The 19955-nt window shown below is 31.2% G+C and overlaps 2 protein-coding genes across 2 annotated transcripts; both read right to left on the bottom strand.

Moving 5' to 3' along the window:
• Positions 1 to 2359: 2359 nt before the first annotated feature.
• On the bottom strand, positions 2360 to 12253 carry LOC119608666. Its single transcript, XM_037963171.1, is given in 5 exon segments — positions 2360 to 3232; positions 3235 to 3584; positions 3586 to 3799; positions 3837 to 4046; positions 10551 to 12253. Coding segments are annotated over 5 exon segments (3273 nt in total). The 5' UTR covers positions 12235 to 12253; the 3' UTR covers positions 2360 to 2417.
• Positions 12254 to 12780: 527 nt separating this feature from the next.
• Positions 12781 to 19259, bottom strand: LOC119608664 (probable serine/threonine-protein kinase DDB_G0280133). Its single transcript, XM_037963169.1, has 4 exons — positions 19224 to 19259; positions 19082 to 19158; positions 15213 to 16635; positions 12781 to 12804 (listed from the first exon to the last, which is right to left on the bottom strand). Exons 1-4 carry the CDS (start codon positions 19257 to 19259, stop codon positions 12781 to 12783), a joined length of 1560 nt encoding a protein of 519 aa, XP_037819097.1.
• Positions 19260 to 19955: the final 696 nt, after the last annotated feature.

The following is a 19955-nucleotide window of genomic DNA, read 5'->3' as shown; positions in this document are numbered from 1 at the left end:
TGTATTCAGTAATATAACTTGAAGATCATGAGATCTCATCACTATATTGGCTTGAGCCTCTGCTCGTATGACAAGTTCCTCTAACTGCTGCATATCGTTTAAAATGTTCAAATTTAAGTGAACTCCTGGTATAAGAGGTGAGAGATTTTGACAGTAACATTCCAGTAAATGTAATTTTTGTAAATTTTTACATTTCTTCGCCAGCACTCTTAATTGTTCATCGTCGACACATAGCCGGTGATAAGTAAGTTCTGCTAAATTACTAAATATTCGCATATTTTCAAAGGAAAGACATATATCTTGCTGCTGGTATTCCGAGTGCAATTTTAAGGTCTTAACATGTTTAGCTTGTAAATGTAGAAAATGTACTAGTTCTTTAGGTGATAATACCATTTTGGTTTTCCTTCCTTCCACTAAGTCCACATCCATCCCATGTCTGTTTTCCTTATTTGTTATAATGGTAATAATGTGTATATCATGTCTAAATATAAATTTATGTTTGGATAAATTTTGGCCATAATTGTTGGTTAAGAAGTATTCGAAACGTTTGCACACGCTCACTAATTCAATTGTTCACTTAAATTTAAGAATTTGAAAATATTTTCCAAAATATTATCCGATTTAAAGACATTAAAACACGCCTTTTGTAAGCGAATATTCATGTCTATTTATCAACTAAAATTGTTTTGTCGTCTTTATTGTTCAAGATCTTGTTTAAAACTGTTTATCAGAGACAATGTTTGTAAAATACTTGTGTTAAATAAGGAAAATTTATATTTAATATCATGTCTAAGATCTGTGGTTTTGTCTTTATAATTACAATTTTTATTCATCGGTAGCAACATTCATTTGTATTTTAAGAAGGGTATATTTTAAAGATTGCTTAGTAATACAGAAGATTTTCATGTTATTAAGGTTCATACACCCTCTTTGTATACCCTTCATTCCGTGTCATTCCTCGTCCGTCATAGCCTCGTTCGTCTATCTATATTCAGATTAGTTTTCAGGAGACCTCAGATATTTCATGATCTGAATCTCCAATAATTCTATCACACATGAATTAAAAAAATACTATTTAAAATCCACAAATCGGACTACAAATAACGGAGATATTCGATACAACCTCTAAATTTTTTTTACAAAAAGGTTCTATTTCTGTTCTAATTCAGTTCTAGTTCAGTTCTAGTTCAGTTCTAGTTCAGTTCTAGTTCAGTTCTAGTTCAGTTCTAGTTCAGTTCTAGTTCAGTTCTAGTTCAGTTCTAGTTCAGTTCTAGTTCAGTTCTAGTTCAGTTCTAGTTCAGTTCTAGTTCAGTTCTAGTTCAGTTCTAGTTCAGTTCTAGTTCAGTACTAGTTCAGTTCTAGTTCAGTTCTAGTTCAGTTCTAGTTCAGTCCTAGTTCAGTTCTAGTTCTGTTCTAGTTCTGTTCTAGTTCTGTTCTAGTTCTGTTCTAGTTCTGTTCTAGTTCTGTTCTAGTTCTGTTCTAGTTCTGTTCTAGTTCTGTTCTAGTTCTGTTCTAGTTCTGTTCTAGTTCTGTTCTAGTTCTGTTCTAGTTCTGTTCTAGTTCTGTTCTAGTTCTGTTCTAGTTCTGTTCTAGTTCTGTTCTAGTTCTGTTCTAGTTCTGTTCTAGTTCTGTTCTAGTTCTGTTCTAGTTCTGTTCTAGTTCTGTTCTAGTTATGTTCTAGTTCTGTTCAAGTTCTAGTTCTAGTTCTGTTCTAGTTCTGTTCTAGTTCTGTTCTAGTTCTGTTCTAGTTCTGTTCTGTTCTAGTTCTGTTCTACTTTTGTTCTAGTTCTGTTCTAGTTCTGTTCTAGTTATGTTCTAGTTCTGTTCTAGTTCAGTTCTAGTTCAGTTCTAGTTCAGTTCTAGTTCAGTTCTAGTTCAGTTCTAGTTCAGTTCTAGTTCAGTTCTAGTTCAGTTCTAGTTCAGTTCTAGTTCAGTTCTAGTTCAGTTCTAGTTCAGTTCTAGTTCAGTTCTAGTTCAGTTCTAGTTCAGTTCTAGTTCTGTTCTAGTTCTGTTCTAGTTCTGTTCTAGTTCTGTTCTAGTTCTGTTCTGTTCTGTTCTAGTTCTGTTCTAGTTCTGTTCTAGTTCTGTTCTAGTTCTGTTCTAGTTCTGTTCTAGTTCTGTTCTAGTTCTGTTCTACTTTGTTCTAGTTCTGTTCTAGTTCTGTTCTAGTTCTGTTCTAGTTCTGTTCTAGTTCTGTTCTAGTTCTGTTCTAGTTCTGTTCTAGTTCTGTTCTAGTTCAGTTCTAGTTCAGTTCTAGTTCAGTTCTAGTTCAGTTCTAGTTCAGTTCTAGTTCTGTTCTAGTTCTGTTCTAGTTCTGTTCTAGTTCTATTCTAGTTCTGTCCAGTTATGTTCTAGTACTGCTCTAGTTCTGTTCTAGTTCTTGCCTTCTGCATAATAGAATATCATTCTAAGTCAATTTAGAATACAATATATACTTTACCCAATTTATAACCGCAAATCTTTATCCACTTGACGCGACGACAAAACCTCTCACAGAAAATCAACTCATCCAGAAATATACCATCCAATAATTCTTCATGTTTGCCATAAATCAAATAATGTAAATCGACATTCAAATACATCAGATCAAGCCAAAATGACTGAGCCATTTTAAAAATATTACATGGTATAGTTATCATGCGCAATGTTGTTTTTATACCGCAGGCATTAAAAGGAATTTCTTTGTCATCATCTATCAGTTCATTGGTCTGCAGACACAAACGTTCTAGTTTTAAGTTGCGTATTAAAATCAATATAAAACACCACGACAGACCCGTACACGAAGTAAAGGTCAATTCTTTGAGGGATTTCATGGTGAAAACAATACGTCTTAATAAATACGGATTGGGTATGTGTAGATATTTCAATTTAGGGCATTTATCTATAATCCAATTATCATTTATGTCGCCATTTAACCACTCTAAGGTGTGTAGACTTTCAAAATTATTAAGTGATTTTTGAAAAGCTTCCGATATCTGGGTAAAGCGTATGGTGTCAATGCTGATCTTTTCCAAAGTAGGTGAAACATATATATGATTTATATTGCCAAAAATGCGAGTATTAATCATGGCAAATGATTTCAAAGTTAAAGCACCCAATATCTGTTGAAAATTGGCAAATGTTAGACCACCACAGGAGTCTAAGGATAAATGTTTAAGACTTGTTAAAACACCAAAATCTTCCACACTCAAATCACATTTCTCTAGAGAAAGTTTTTGCAGATTTTTACATTATTGGCGAGAATATCTACGGTTTGGGCATTCAAGGTGGTATTGTAATCACTGACATTTATACAAAGTTCACGTAGATTTTCAAAATGACTTAAATAATGCATAAAACTGGGCCAATAGCACATGGATATCATGCCCATATTGAGGACCTCCAAAGTATCGCATATAGTTTCCAAAGTATCGGCGTCATTATCATCTATAATGAAATTTTTCAGAATCAATTTCTTTAACTTTAAATTGACAAACATGTCTTGTAAATGATAGGATTTAATTACGGCCTCAGCATCTGGTTCTGCGTATAATACCAATTCCTCCAACTTTTTCATTTCGTAAATATATTCCAGATTCAAATGCCCCCGGTACCAGTGGCGTCAAGTACTCATTGTAACATTCTATTAAATGTAATTTCTTAATTTTCTTGCACTTTCTAGCCAGCACACGCATTTGCTCATCATCCAGTATGAGGCGATAGTAGGTAAGCTCTCTTAAATTAGTAAAGATTTTTATATTTTTAAAAGAAATTCCCAATTCTCGTTGATGATAAAAATATTCCGAATTCACTTTTAAGGCTTTTACATTTGTGCGTTTAAAAATAAAAAATATTACATTCTGTATGATTTAAGGCCACTTTGGCTTTTCTAATCTCTTCCATTTCCGTTTCTTGTTCTTTGCTCTTTTTTGATATATTTGCTATAATATTGACATAGGGAGTTTTATATAGTATAATTTTAGAGCAAGTTTTGGGCCACAGGAACGTAGATAAAACATAACCGAAACGTTTAGCTATATCAACTAGTTTCACTTGTTCTTTTAAATCTAAATATTTTAATATATATTCCATTAAGAAATCCGAATGATAGACATTAAAACACGCTATTTCAGTACGATGATCCATTTTATTATTTTATATGTAGTTTATTGTTTGAGATCTAAGAAATGACTGTGTATTGAAATCGTTTTAATTTGTTTTCTCTTTTCCAAGTAGAATTATTATGTATTTTTTTTAAGTATAAATATAATCTGTAATATTTGTGGTTTTTGTAGGTATTTTTAATAAAAAGAAATTCTTGAGAGAGATTTATTTTTAATAGAAAGAGTAAGGCACACATATTAGATAGTATAAGGCCCTAACCCCTCCTTAAAGTAAAACATTAAAATTACGATCATAATCTATTTATACTTCACCTTCGAGAGAAGGTATACATAAGGTTGTGATTCCGTTTGTAATTTCTAGAATATAAATTTGCGACCCTATAAAGTATATATATTGGAACCTCGTCTGTTCATTTGTCTGCCTGTGTGTATGTTGTTTTCAGAAGATAATTCTATGAGACATACGTTCGGGAAGACTACAATTTAAAATCATCGAAATAGGTCCTTAGATCAAATGTATGAATGTATGTATGTATGTATGTATGTATGTATGTATGTATGTATGTATGTAGTATGTATGTAGTATGTAGTATGTATGATGTATGTATGTATGTATGTATGATGTATGTATGTATGTATGTATGTATGTATGTATGTATGTATGTATGTATGTATGTATGTATGTATGTATGTAGTATGTAATGTATGTATGTATGTATGTATGTATGTATGTATGTATGTATGTATGTATGTATGTAGTATGTATGTAGTATGTATGTATGTATGTATGTATGTATGTATGTATGTATGTATGTATGTATGTATGTATGTATGTATGTATGTATGATGTATGTATGTATGTATGTATGTATGTATGTATGTATGTATGTATGTATGTAGGTATGTAGTATGTATGTATGTATGTATGTATGTATGTATGATGTATGTATGTATGTATGTATGTATGTATGTATGAGTATGTATGTATGTATGTATGTAGTATGTATGTATGTATGTATGTATGTATGTATGTATGTATGTATGTATGTATGTATGTATGTATGTATGTATGTATGTATGTATGTATGTAGTATGTATGTATGTATGTATGTATGTGATGTATGTATGTAGTAGGTATGTATGTATGTATGTATGTATGTAGTATGTATGTATGTATGTATGTATGTATGTATGTATGTATGTATGTATGTATGTATGTATGTATGTATGTATGTATGTATGTATGTATGTATGTATGTATGTATGTATGTATGTATGTATGTATGTAGTATGTATGTATGTATGTATGTAGTATGTATGTATGTATGTATGTATGTATGTATGTATGTATGTATGTATGTATGTATGTATGTATGTATGTATGTATGTATGTATGTATGTATGTATGTATGTATGATGTATGTATGTATGTATGTATGTATGTATGTAGTATGTATGTATGTAGTAGTATGTATGTATGTATGAGTATGTATGTATGTATGTATGTATGTATGAGGTATGTATGTATGTATGTATGTATGTATGTATGTATGTATGTATGATGTATGTAGTAGTATGTATGTATGTATGTATGTATGATGTATGTATGTATGTATGTATGTATGTATGTATGTATGTATGTATGTATGTATGTATGTATGTATGTATGTATGTATGTAGTATGTATGTATGTATGTATGTATGTAGTATGTATGTATGTATGTATGTATGTATGTATGTATGTAGGATGTATGTATGTATGTATGTATGTATGTATGTATGTATGTATGTATGTATGTAGTATGTATGTAGTATGTATGTATGTATGTATGTATGTATGGATGTATGTATGTATGTATGTATGTATGTATGTATGTATGTATGTATGAGTATGTATGTATGTATGTATGTATGTATGTAGTATGTATGTATGTATGTATGTATGTATGTATGTATGTATGTATGTAGGTATGTTGTATGTATGTATGTATGTAGTATGTAGTATGTATGTATGTATGTATGTATGTATGTATGTATGTATGTATGGATGTATGTATGTATGTATGATGTATGTATGTATGTATGTATGTATGTATGTATGTAGTAGTATGTATGTATGTATGTATGTATGTATGTATGTATGTATGTATGTATGTATGTAGTATGTATGTATGTAGATGTATGTATGTATGTATGTAGTATGTATGTATGTATGTATGTATGTATGTATGTATGTATGTATGTATGTATGTATGTATGTAGTATGTATGATGTATGTATGTATGTAGGTATGTATGTATGTATGTATAATGTATGTATGTATGTATGTATGTATGATGATGTATGTATGTATGTATGTATGTATGTATGTATGTATGTATGTATGTATGTATGTATGTATGTATGTATTGTATGTATGTATGTATGTATGTATGTATGTATGTATGTATGTATGTATGTATGTATGTATGTATGTATGTATGTATGTATGTATGTATGTATGTATGTATGTATGTATGTATGTATGTATGTATGTATGTATGTATGTATGATGTATGTATGTATGTATGTATGTATATGTATGTATGTATGATGTATGTATGTATGTATGTATGTATGTATGTATGTATGTATGTATGTAGTATGTATGTATGTATGTATGTATGTATGTATGTATGTATGTATGTATGTATGTATGTAGTACAGCTGTGTTCAAAAAAATAGGAGTGAGACTTAAAATAATTGTGCAGCTTAATTTAAAAAAAAAACATTTACAGAAATCCAATATTTTTCACGATATTTGTTTGTTAAGTGTTTAAAATACAAAACGAATGAAATTTTTATATAGGTTCATTAGTTTTTTTGGTATTCACTTTTTTCGAAATCCATATCAGATTTCGGCTGCTCAAAAAATAGGAGTACCGTATATTATATAACCTAAGTTAGATCAATTTCCATTATTCGTAGTAAATATTAAAAATATAATATAAAACTGTTATATTTAGATGATTTTAAGTAATTTTATGCTCAGTTCACAATTATTTCATTTAAAATCCTGAAAGAAAATGTCAGAATTGACGAAAATGAAATCTGTTCAAATATCTTGAAAATTATGAAAATATCGCGAAAAAAAAATATGAAAAATCTCATGCTAATTTCATTAAAAGATTTTTTGAATACTTTAGGAAGTCAAATGTTTAAAAATTTCTTATAAAAAATAAACATTTTAATCAAATATGATAAGCGCTTCCCATAAGCGCTTATAATTTTTTTAAAATTAATCGGATTAGGGCGTCCCATGTATGTATGTATGTATGTATGTATGTATGTATGTATGTATGTATGTATGTATGTATGTATGTATGTATGTATGTATGTACAGCTGTGTTCAAAAAAATAGGAGTGAGACTTAAAAATAATTGTGCAGCTTAATTTAAAAAAAAAACATTTACAGAAATCCAATATTTTTCACGATATTTGTTTGTTAAGTGTTTAAAATACAAAACGAATGAAATTTTTTATATAGGTTCATTAGTTTTTTTGGTATTCACTTTTTTCGAAATCCATATCAGATTTCGGCTGCTCAAAAAAATAGGAGTACCGTATATTATATAACCTAAGTTAGATCAATTTCCATTATTCGTAGTAAATATTAAAAATATAATATAAAACTGTTATATTTAGATGATTTTAAGTAATTTTATGCTCAGTTCACAATTATTTCATTTAAAATCCTGAAAGAAAATGTCAGAATTGACGAAAATGAAATCTGTTCAAATATCTTGAAAATTATGAAAATATCGCGAAAAAAAAATATGAAAAATCTCATGCTAATTTCATTAAAAGATTTTTTTGAATACTTTAGGAAGTCAAATGTTTAAAAATTTCTTATAAAAAATAAACATTTTAATCAAATATGATAAGCGCTTCCCATAAGCGCTTATAATTTTTTTAAAATTAATCGGATTAGGGCGTCCCAAATTAGTGAAACTAAGCCAAATTGTAGTTATTAAACATCGTGATCAATATTCAGTTAGTTCAGATCAATTTTTAAGCAAATCTTTTTTTAAAAAATTTAATTTCAGACCATATTCAGTTAGTTCAGATCAATTTTTAAGCAAATCTTTTTTAAAAAATTTAATTTCAGACCATAAAGCATATAGTAAAACCCATAAAGTTTACTAAGTAACGCATTTAGAGGTGGTTTCATACATGGATGAATTTTTAATGCATGAACACGACAACAAATTACATTTTTTAATCTAAATGAATTCAGAAAATATATTGGAAGTCCATTAATCGAAAAATATTAAGCTCTAACCAACTTTCAAAGAAGTCGTATAATAGGAATGATTCACGATGGGTCTTGACAAAAAGGGTATGGTCGTAAAGATTGTAAAATGGTATCGTAGACCAAATGTTGTAGGTAAACATAATACCCCAAGATATGTTCTCATATTCCCAATAAACAAATTTGATAAAATGGCGGTGTTGTGGTATGAAAACATTATTGATTCCATATTGGTGGGGAGGTCGTTCCATAGGAAGTAGGCCATTACATGGTTGTCGACATACTGATTCTAAAGCAAAACGTTAAAAGACTTTGCATATAACGTCCTTTAAGGTTTTCTGAATAAATAACTGCATATTTGTGGATAATCGGCCACGACATGTGTCATCAACCCTCTCAAAACCGTTGTCGGAAAGACATTATGATCCGGAGGCTCATATACCCAAATTCTAAATAAAATCTTGACAAAAATGACTGATGCTGTACTGCCACACATTAATTAATAATATTTTAGATGAAATCCCTTGGTTTTTGTTTTTATTTTAAAAATATTTGAACTTAAATCGAATACTCCTATTATTTTGAACAACAGATTTTGTATATAAATTTAAAAAAATATATATTTTTTTAAATAAATTTCTTAAATATTTAAAATAACGATTATAAAAATTAGAGAACAAGTTATATAAATAAATTATAAAAATATTTAATTAAAAATCTAAATCTTTCACTAAAAAGTTTATATTTAAAATTTTTGAAATTTTCACTCCTATTATTTTGAACGCAACTGTATGTATGTATGTATGTATGTATGTATGTATGTATGTATGTATGTATGTATGTATGTATGTATGTATGTATGTATGTATGTATGTATGTATGTATGTATGTATGTATGTATGTATGTATGTATGTATGTATGTATGTATGTATGTATGTATGTATGTGTGTATGTATGTCTGTGTGTGTGTGTATATATGTATGTCACCTACAATGTGTTTCATGTCAGGCTTGGGGGTAATGACTACATTTTCAATTGCAATTACATTTGAAGTAATTGTAATTGAAGCATTACCAATTACAATTACATGTAATTTTAATTGAAGTTATTTGTCAATTACACATTACAAGTAATTGTAATTGGAAAAATTTCAATTACAATTACAAGTAATTGTAATTGATTATTTTCAATTAAACATTACAAGTAATTGTAATTGACATTGAAATTAATTACTTTGTGTAATCATTACCCCCATGCCTGTTTTATGTTATGTAGATCCGCTAAGAAGGGATTTCTGGAAATTGGTAAATTTAGCGGTAAAAAGGGGGAAAACGGGTAAAAAGGGTTTTTTGAATTATCGTATTAAATATTAGTGATAAAAGAAATTAAATGCACTTGTATCTACTCTTATAATGAGTAGACGATCGTGTGGTACTTTTTTGAAATTCGTACTTTAAGGGGTGAAAATGTGTAACAAATGTGATTTTAATACCTTTTTTTGGCCCTTTATAACTTTTTAACTAATAAACTTAATAAAATTTTTGTAAATATGTTGAATATCTCTTCCAAAATGATGAGATACCTGTTTAGTACTTTATTAAAATTTATTCCTTTTTGTGTGTAAAAGGGAGAAAACTGTATTTTTGGTACTTTTTTCTAACACATTAAGAAAACTTTTTCGATTTATTGACGTCTACATATTAAATTACATACGTACTAACTCTGTAATATGCATTGAAACAAAATATTTACTATTTCACTGGGGAAAAAGTACCATAAAGGGAAAAAAAACGGGAAATTTAATTTATTCGAACTAATTGAGCCAATTTTTATAAAATTTATTCACACAAAATAAGCTATTAGTACATTTCTTTGGAATTCGGGTACTAAAGTCTATATAGGACCGAATTCGGGTAAATTGTTTGGTGCATCAGGTGGGAATCGAACCCACCACCTCCGGTCTACCAGACTAGAACACTAACCTACCGGAGCCCTACTGAACATAGAAACATAAAACTAAACAAACACCGACCTGATTTATTAAGATACATTTTCGTTTGTTATTTTATAAAAATAAAATCTGAAATATCTGGAGGGGAATCCAGTGGGATTATGTTATTACATTTAAACAATTAAATATTTATCAATACATTACCCCATATAAAACCGCAAATCTTTAAAGACTTCACTCTTCTACAGAATTTCTCAGAACTAATCAATTCACGCAGAAAAAAGTCATCCAGTAATTCCTCATGTTTGCCATACATCGTAATATGTAAATCCTCATTGCTATATATTAGATCAAGCCAAAATGATTGGGACATTTTAAATATTATACATGGTATAATTATCAGGCGCAAGGTGGTTTTTTTACTGCAGGCATAAAGTCTTAACATTTTTCTTTCATCTATCAGTTCGTTTGTCACCAAGGACAAACGTTCCAGTTTCATATAATGAATCAAAGCAAAAATATAGTAAAACATATTACTCTTGCTGTAAGTAAATGTTAAATCTCTGAGCGATTGCATGGTAAAAACAAACCTTTTCACTGAATAAGGATTGGGTATGTGTAAACATTTCAATTTGGGACATTTATTAGTCAGCCAATTGCCATTTGTACTACCGTTAAACCACTCTAGAGTGTGTAAATTTTCAAAATTATTACGAGCCTTCTGAAAAGCTTCCGATATTTTTGTAGAGTATATGGTATCAATAGTGATTTTCTCCAAAGTAGCTGAACCATAATAAGAAGTCATTCTGCCATAAATACGTGTTTTAATCAGGGCAAATGATTTTAACTGTAAATCTTGTAATATTTGTTGAAAATTTCTATATGTTAAACCACCACAAGAAGTCAATGATAAATGTTTAAGACTTATTAGAACACTAAAATCCTCAACATCCAAATCACAATTTTCTAGTGACAATTTTTCAATTTTTCTGCAGTTGGCCGCCAAAATATCAACGATTTGAATATCAAAGCAAGTATTGCAGTTGCTAACATTGATAAAAAGCTCTTTGAGATTTTCAAAATGATACAAATAATACATAAAACTGGGCCAGATTTCTTTAGATATAATGCCCATATTAAGAACTTCCAACGTAGTGCATGTACTTTTCACGGTTTCAGTATAATTATAATTAATGACAAAATTTTTCAAAATCAATTTCTTCAGCTTTAAATTGACAAACATATCTGGTAGATGAGAAGATTTTAATACTGCCTGATTAGCTGGATCCGTTGTGTATATCATAATTTCCTCCAATTGTTTCATTTCGAAAATATAATTCAAATTTAAATCCTTGCCAGGAATAAGTGTCTTCAAGTTTTTATTATAACAGTCTAGTAAATGTAATCTCTGTAATTTTTTACAATTTACACACAAAACTTTCAGTTGGTCATCATCTAAAATGAGACGTTGATAGGTGAGTTTTCTTAAATTTCTAAATTTTTCTATATTTCTAAAAGAAATTGCCCGATCAATGCGATCATAAAAATATTCCGATTTCACTTTTAGCGCTTTTACATTTCTGGCGTTTATTAATAGAAATATATTACATTCTTTGTGTTTTAAGGCAATTTTGCTGCTTATCATTTCATCCATTTCCGTATCATTGTCATTATCAATTTTGTTGATTATACTAACATCAGGCGTTTTATATAGATTTATTTTGGCCCAAGTTTTAGGCCACAGAAATTCGGCTAAAACGTATGCAAAACGCATACACACTGTCGCTAATTTTATTTGTTCTTTTAAATCTAAATATTTAAATATATTTTCGAGTATATAATACGATTTAAAAATACTTTGCCACGCGTTTTCCGCGCGATTATTCATTTTATCGTAGTTTATTGCTTAAGATCTTATAAATGACTGTATTTTATTCTGTATATTCTCCAGAGTGTGACTTTTTTTCTATAGAAATAAGTATTTGCAATCAAAGTAAATGTTTTTTTTTTTTAAATATTATTAGAAACCTGAGTACTTGACGTGCTTCGCTACCGTTATATAAATTAAGAATGTATAGTCGGACATGGTCGACCATATTATACCCTTCTACACCCGTATGTTAAAAATGTGGATTATTTTTCTAATAATAAAGCATTTTTCCTTAATTCCGAAATATTTTAATAATTTGTTATCAAAAAAGTGATTTTCTGAAAGAGAGGTTATATGGGGATAAAGGTAAATATGGTCCTATCCGTATAGATTTTGGTAGAGTGACTTATGATGACATTAAAGTTATTTTTACAGAATTTCAATGTGATAGTAGCATTTAAAGGTGAATTTCCGCCTTCAAGTCATTTTCTGAAGGGGACTTTGTATGGGGGCTAGGGTCAAACGAGGCCCTATCATTACTAAAATCGGCAGTAACATTTATACTCATATAAAACTAAGATTTTCAGACTTTTGTAGAGATTGTACAATATTTAACATTATTATAAGCTCAATAGCCCTATTCGGGAGGTACGGTTGTATGGGGGCTGGGCGAAATTATGGACCGATTTTCAATAGGCTTCGTCCTTGGGTTGAAAGAATAGTATGTGGCAAATTTCATCAAATAATCTTGATAATTGCAACCTGTAGAGTACGCACAAGCTTTATATGGACACATAGACGGACAGACAAACGAACATAGCTTAATCGACTCAGAAGATTATTTTGACTCTATTATATACTTTATATATACATACTGTAAGGTGGGTGTAGGGCCAATATTTTTCGGTGTTACAAACATTAGCGCAAATGCATAACACCCTCCCTACTATAGTGGTTATAGGGTATAAAGAAAAAGGACCAAAAAACCGTTTTTAACAGATTTTCAATAAGTCAGATGTGGCCTCCGGTATGTTAGTGGGTACTGTTTTAGTCTGGTAGTCCGAAGGTGGTGGTTTTGATTCCCATCTGAACCACAGGTTAAAGAGCGCACAACAGGCCCATAACGGCATAACTAACTAACTAACTAACTAACAAACAAACAAACTACTAACTACGAAAACGAACGAACAAACGAACGACGAACGAACGAACGAACGAACTAACGAAGAACGAACGAACGAACGAAACGAACGAACGAACGAACGAACGAAACACGAACGAACGAACGAACGAACGAACGAAGAACGAAGAACACGAAAACGAACGAAAACGAAGAACGAACGAACGAAACGAAGAACGAACGAACGAACGAAACGAACGAACGAACGAACGAACGACGAACGAAAACGAACGAACGAACGAACGAAAACGAACGAACTAAAACAAACGAACGAACTAAACGAACGAACGAACGAACGAACTAACGAACGAACGAACGAACGAACAAACGAACGAACGAAAACGAACGAACGACGAACGAACGAACGAACGAACAACAACGAACGAACGAACGAACTAAACGAACGAACGAACTAACGAACGAACGAACGAACGAACGAAAACGAACGAACGAACGAACGAACGAACGAACTAACTAACGAACGAACGAAGAACTACTAACTAACTAACTAACTAACTAACTAACTAACTAACTAACTAACTAACTAACTAACTAACTAACTAACACTAACTAACTACTAACTAACTAACTAACTAACTAACTAACTAACTAACTAACTAACTACTAACTAACTAACTAACTAACTAACTAACTAACTAACTAACTAACTAACTAACTAACTACTACTAACTAACTACTAACTAACTAACTAACTAACTAACTAACTAACTAACTAACTAACTAAGTAACTAACTAACTAACTAACTAACTAACTAACTAACTAACTAACTACTAACTAACTAACTACTACTAACTACTAACTAACTAACTAACTAACTAACTAACTAACTAACTAACTAACTAACTAACTAACTACTAACTAACTAACTAACTAACTAACTAACTAACTAACTAACTAACTAACTAACTAACTAACTAACTAACTAACTAACTAACTAACTAACTAACTAACTAACTAACTAACTAACTAACTAACTAACTAACTAACTAACTAACTACTAACTAACTAACTAACTAACTAACTAACTAACTAACTAACTAACTAACTAACTAACTACTACTAACTAACTAACACTTGAAGACCGTAAAAGTACCAAAAGTTCCTTTCATAGATTTTTCATTAGCTATGGTCCCTATGGGCTTAATTTTATATTTCTAAGTTAATTATTAAAAAAATTCAAAAAGTACCAAAAAGATCCCCCCTTCAAGATCATGTACGTTAAAATCCTCTATAGATTGTCATTTACTCAGGATATGTTTCTAGGTTCAATAATAAAGAAATTACAAAAAGTACCATTTGAAGGACGCAAAAGTACCGGAAATATGGACAAAAGGTACAATTTTGTATATTTGAAAGTTTTTGGTACTTTTTGAACACCAGGAATAAATAACTTTTGCTATCAATTCTTGTGAACTAGTACTTTTATAATGATGATTTTATCAATATATAAAGAAATCAAAATAAAATATGGAGACTATAATTTTTTGGTACTTTTAGGTATGTTTTGGTACTTTTTTATATATGTTCTAAAGCAACGAAATCACAAAAAGCTTAACAAAGCCTCAAGGAATTGTTTTGATTTCTGATTGTATGTAATATTTTTCTATTCAAAAGTTAACTCTTAGAAGTCAATAACGAGGTTCAAAAGGGATTTTTTAAGTACCTTTTGATACTAATTTGTGTTAAAATTTTAAAAAATTTACTTACTTTTTTCCCTTAAATGAAAATTAACAATTTTCTTTTTACAAAACTTTATCAAATTCTTTATTTTATCGAATATTTTTTACAACAAACATCACAGCGTTTACGCACTTTATAGGGACTTTTATCCCTTGAACACAACTCTGATGACGTAGCACATGGTTTAGTATTCTCCTTATTACTAGATGTTGTAAAATAAAGATCCGTATAGGATTTTCTTATACTAAACGGTGAAGTACGCGGTGTAGATAAGAACGATGAGGTATTCTTAACCGGTGGGTTTAATGACATCACATCCAGTTGAGTGGTGGATTTGTATGATGAATGTAAATTATCCACATAAGAGCTATTACTGAAGAGAGAAGTGTTGGAAGATTGACGGATTAGTAGAGAGGTAGGATCATTACTATAGGCATCACTTTGCAAAGGCATACTACTGCCGGTGTGATGTGGTTGGTGGTGGTGGTGTTGATCATAGGCCGAGGAGGTAAGAGCATAATCAGATCTAAGGTGTTGTTGTTGCTGTTGTTTGTGATGGTGGTAATGATTATGCTCTATTGAATCCAAGGGAGGCAAATTTCTCGTATCGTTACGAGAGTGATGTGATCTCATGTTTGCAGGAGATTTAACACTCTCATATGTTTGATAGTACGATGGTGCAGAGGATTTTTGTGTGATGGTGGTCTGTAAAAGAGATTTAGCTGTAAGAGGAGAAGAACTTACGGTTTTAACGAGTTCATTTAATCGTGATCGCGTAGGATTAAAATCAAATTTTCTTCCAGACGATGAGCTGACATTGCTATTGCGTCGTGTTTTATTAGCAAACCTACCGCCAGCATTGTTTGAGGAAAATTCATGATGATTTTTACGATGATTACCGGTATTGGGACGATTGGGTAAACGTTGCACTCTACCACCTGCCCTAGCGCTAGAACGTTGAGAATTTATGGGACTGCCTCGGAAATTGGAGGTGGTGTCGCTGCTATCATCATCTAAGCCACTACGTGTGTGATGTCCGAAATAAGAGGGTCTACCATTACCGGTGCCAAATTTCGAAAAGGTCCCTCCACGTCTGAGAGCATCTTGAGGATTAAATTTTCTAACTTGTGCCAACATATCGGCAAACTTCTCCCATTCCGTAGTACCAGGTCGCTTTTGTTCGGTTTCCGAGTTTCTTTTCACCAAAACTTTTGGTTTTTGTTCGATTTCTGAGTTTCTTTTCACCAAAACTTTGTCTTCTCTCTTAAGAACTTTGATTTTTTTAACAATTCCCTGTGCAGGGTTAGGGGCAGCTATATTTGATAGCGTGGCCATGGGTTTAACTACTGTTGAAGCCATTTTATTGCTTTCTTTTTCTTTCGTAGCCTTAGGCTGACCAGTAGCCGCAGCAGTGGCTGTTGCTATAGCTGTGGTAGCCAAAGTCAAGGGCAGTAGGGGAGGTGGTGGTTGCTGAGAGTGTGAACGTGTTTGTATAGGTTTTGCTGCTGCTGCTGTTGAAACTTGAGTAGCTGTTTTGCTAATTATAATATTTTGTTAAAAAACTTGTTTTTATTAAAATGCCTCTTGTTACAAAAAAAAAATCTACAAAATTTCTTTTTTTAGACACAATTATAAACAAGAAAACATTTTTCTACCTTTTTAATTCTACTAAAAACACTACTTAAGGAAAAAGCAACTACTTTTAGAATAAACTATTTCACACTTAAAGTGCAGAACTTTTTTCTAGTTCCTTTTTTATCGGTTTTCTACTATTTAACTTAAATTGTTTGTAGTTAGTTAAAACTCTTTAAATTTAGTTAAATTTTCTAAAGAGTTTTTTTTTTCTACCAACAAAAATCAAGATAAATATTTACAGTTTATAAAGTTATAAAATTTTATAGGTTTTTATTTATTAAAAGTTTTTTTATAATAATAAATTTTATTTACATGGTATTTTTGTATGTATAGTTATTTATACATATGTATATAGTTGTAGACGGTTTATTATTAGTAAGTAACTACTAGACTGGATATAAGAAAAAAAATATTGAAATTTATTTGTATTTTGTAAGCAAATAAAAGTTATGTGGCATTATTAGTTAAATATTCAAGTATGAGTTGTTTTGAATAAAGGAATTAATGGCCATTTTGAAGACTTTTATAAAAAAACTAGCTATACGATTTACAAAGCTGTAATAGTTTCCCTGATATACAAATTTTTATACCCCACGCCACAATCGGGGGTGTAGGATATGTGCTGATGTTTGTAACACCCACAAATCGGATCAGAATCACTTTCTGATTCGATTAAGCTATGTCCGTCTATCCGTCCGTCTGTCTGTCTGTCTGTTTGTCCGTCTGTCTGTCTGCCCGTCTGGGTGTCCATGTAAACCTATGATGAAATTTCGCACATACTCTTCTTCTGACCCAAGGACGCAGCCTATTGAAAATGGTTGCAATCGGTTCATTATTATGCCTAGCCCCCATACAACCGTATCCCCCGAATAGAGCTTTTCAGCTTATAATAATGTTAAATATTAGTTTTATATAACATTAAGTAATACTGCCGATTTTCGTAATAATACGTCCTCATTTGATTCTAGCCTCCATAAAAAGTCCCTATCAGAAAATTACTTGAAGGTGGAAATTCACCTTTAAACACACTACTATCACATTGAAATTCTGCATAGATAACTTTAATGTCATCGTAAATCGCTCTACCAGAAATTCTGCATAGATAACTTTAATGTCATCGTAAATCGCTCTACCAGAATTTATACGGATAGGACCATATTCACCTTTGCCCCCACATAACCACTCTTTCAGAAAATCACGTTATTTTGGTAACAAATTGTTAAAATATTTTGGAATGAAGGAAAAATGCTTTATTATAAGAAAAATAATCCACATTTTTAACATACTCACTGGTGTAGGGTATTATACGGTCGGCCATGCCCGACTATACATTCTTACTTGTTTATTTAATTGCTTTGGTGAGGGGTGCTTACGGATGTCAAGGTTGTTCGTGCAAAATTTCTGAATTATAGCTTTAATAGTTTCTTTGATATAAACATTTTTGTATTCAATTCACCTGGGGTGTGGCACGGCCCCGATTGCTAGTCTTTCATTTTTTCACCAAATGTTCACAGTGATGTCCAAGTTGTTTGTGCAAATTTTAGGCTTATAGCTCTAATTATTTCCCAAATATACAAAGTTTTATCTTTACATGGTATGTGCCACGCCCCCTATTAACCATAATCCTGAGTCCAAGTTAAAGTGATGGGAGCTCGAGGTAGTTAACCTGACGCACGCAAAACCATTCGAAGCACCAAAAGCTAAATTAAAAATATGGGTGAGAGGCCTCTTGGAATAATGAAACGTTGGGTAGAACCTCAAAGATCCTATGCGGTGACCCTGATGAGAGCAAGACGACAAATCTCCTCAGAATGAGCAAGTCTGAGGTTAGTATGATGGTATGTATTCTGAGTGGACACACAGGATTACGAGCATATCTATACCAAATTCGACGTGCGGATTCAGACGAATGTAGAGCATGTGGAGAGGACAGTGAAACTCTGAAGCACTTTCTTTGCCACTGTCAGGCATTCGTCGAAGTTAAAACCAAGTATCTTGAAAGTGATATTATTCCGGAATTAAAAGAGCGCACAACTGACCCGATAGTGGCCTAGGTATATTTCTTTGGATTTGATGTAGTATACATCCTACTAAGTATCAACCTAATCTAGGTTAGATTAGGTTAGGTTATCACAGGTAGCCAATTTCGGTTTTACTTGGGTCCAGGTTGATCCCTTTGTAAAAATACCTGTTAGAAGAAAAGAGAGATAGGGAAGAGTAGAAAAACAGAGTACCAAAGAAAAAGAGGAGATGAGAGGAAACTGCTGAAGTGAAAATCCAGGCCTAAACTGCCATGGATAATTAGTGTGAGTAACAAGGTTCACACCCATTTTGACAAATTTATAAACGTCAGAAGACGTCCCAATTGAATATTTGACAATTCGGGTAGATCGCCATAATAGGCCAAGTGTCCGAATTCGGGTCTCTGCCAAAGAGTGAAGAGAAGATGAGTAATAGTCTCTTCTTCATCCTCATTTTGACAACTCCTACAGAAGTCGTTGAACGGGAGACCAATGCATCTAGCATGATGTGGTCTTTGGAGACCAAGAAGATATTTGGACCTGTGTGGATCCATTTGTGGCCACAGTGCTCAACATACGTGTGTTCACGCGACCATTTGTCGCGAGCGATAGAGAGGCAGTTTTCAGTGATCTGCCTCTTTATTGCAAGTAAATATGGTGCCAGCTCTTACCAAGCTAATCTAGTCCTTTAGAAAAGTATACTTTCGTAACTCGGTTAAAAATTTGTCAGCCTGTGCTATCCACACTCTTTGAAATTCTTCATCTTTTTCTTATGTATACAAAAATTTACGAAAATTGTTCTCAAAGTTCAATAAATCATAAATTGTTAACAATCAAAAATGAAAATGAACTTGTTAAAAGCATGATTGACTGACAAACGGGTTGATTGATTGATTGACCAATTGATTTCCATTTCCAACAACAATTTCCTTGACACAAACAACTAATGCCAAATAACTTTTTCTTCTAATAATTAAAGCATAATTAAAGTGTTTGTTTGTATTTACACAAGTTTCTTGTACAGTTTTGTTAAAATATACAATATATTAGTAATAAATAGGTATTAATTAGTAAATGTATATTTGTTTAAGTATATAATTTAACTACAGTGTGTTCTTTTTTGGAAATTACTAGGAAATATTAGTAAAAATTCTACTATAAAAACTAAAGAAATAAAAAAGTTTCCTTACAGCTAAAAAAA

This window comes from Lucilia sericata, unplaced genomic scaffold (genome assembly GCF_015586225.1).
Source record: "Lucilia sericata isolate MDLA Ls3-8-SP2 unplaced genomic scaffold, ASM1558622v1 Contig000867F_arrow, whole genome shotgun sequence".
Classification (NCBI taxonomy): domain Eukaryota; kingdom Metazoa; phylum Arthropoda; class Insecta; order Diptera; family Calliphoridae; genus Lucilia; species Lucilia sericata.
This window is presented reverse-complemented; position numbering and strand designations above follow the sequence as displayed.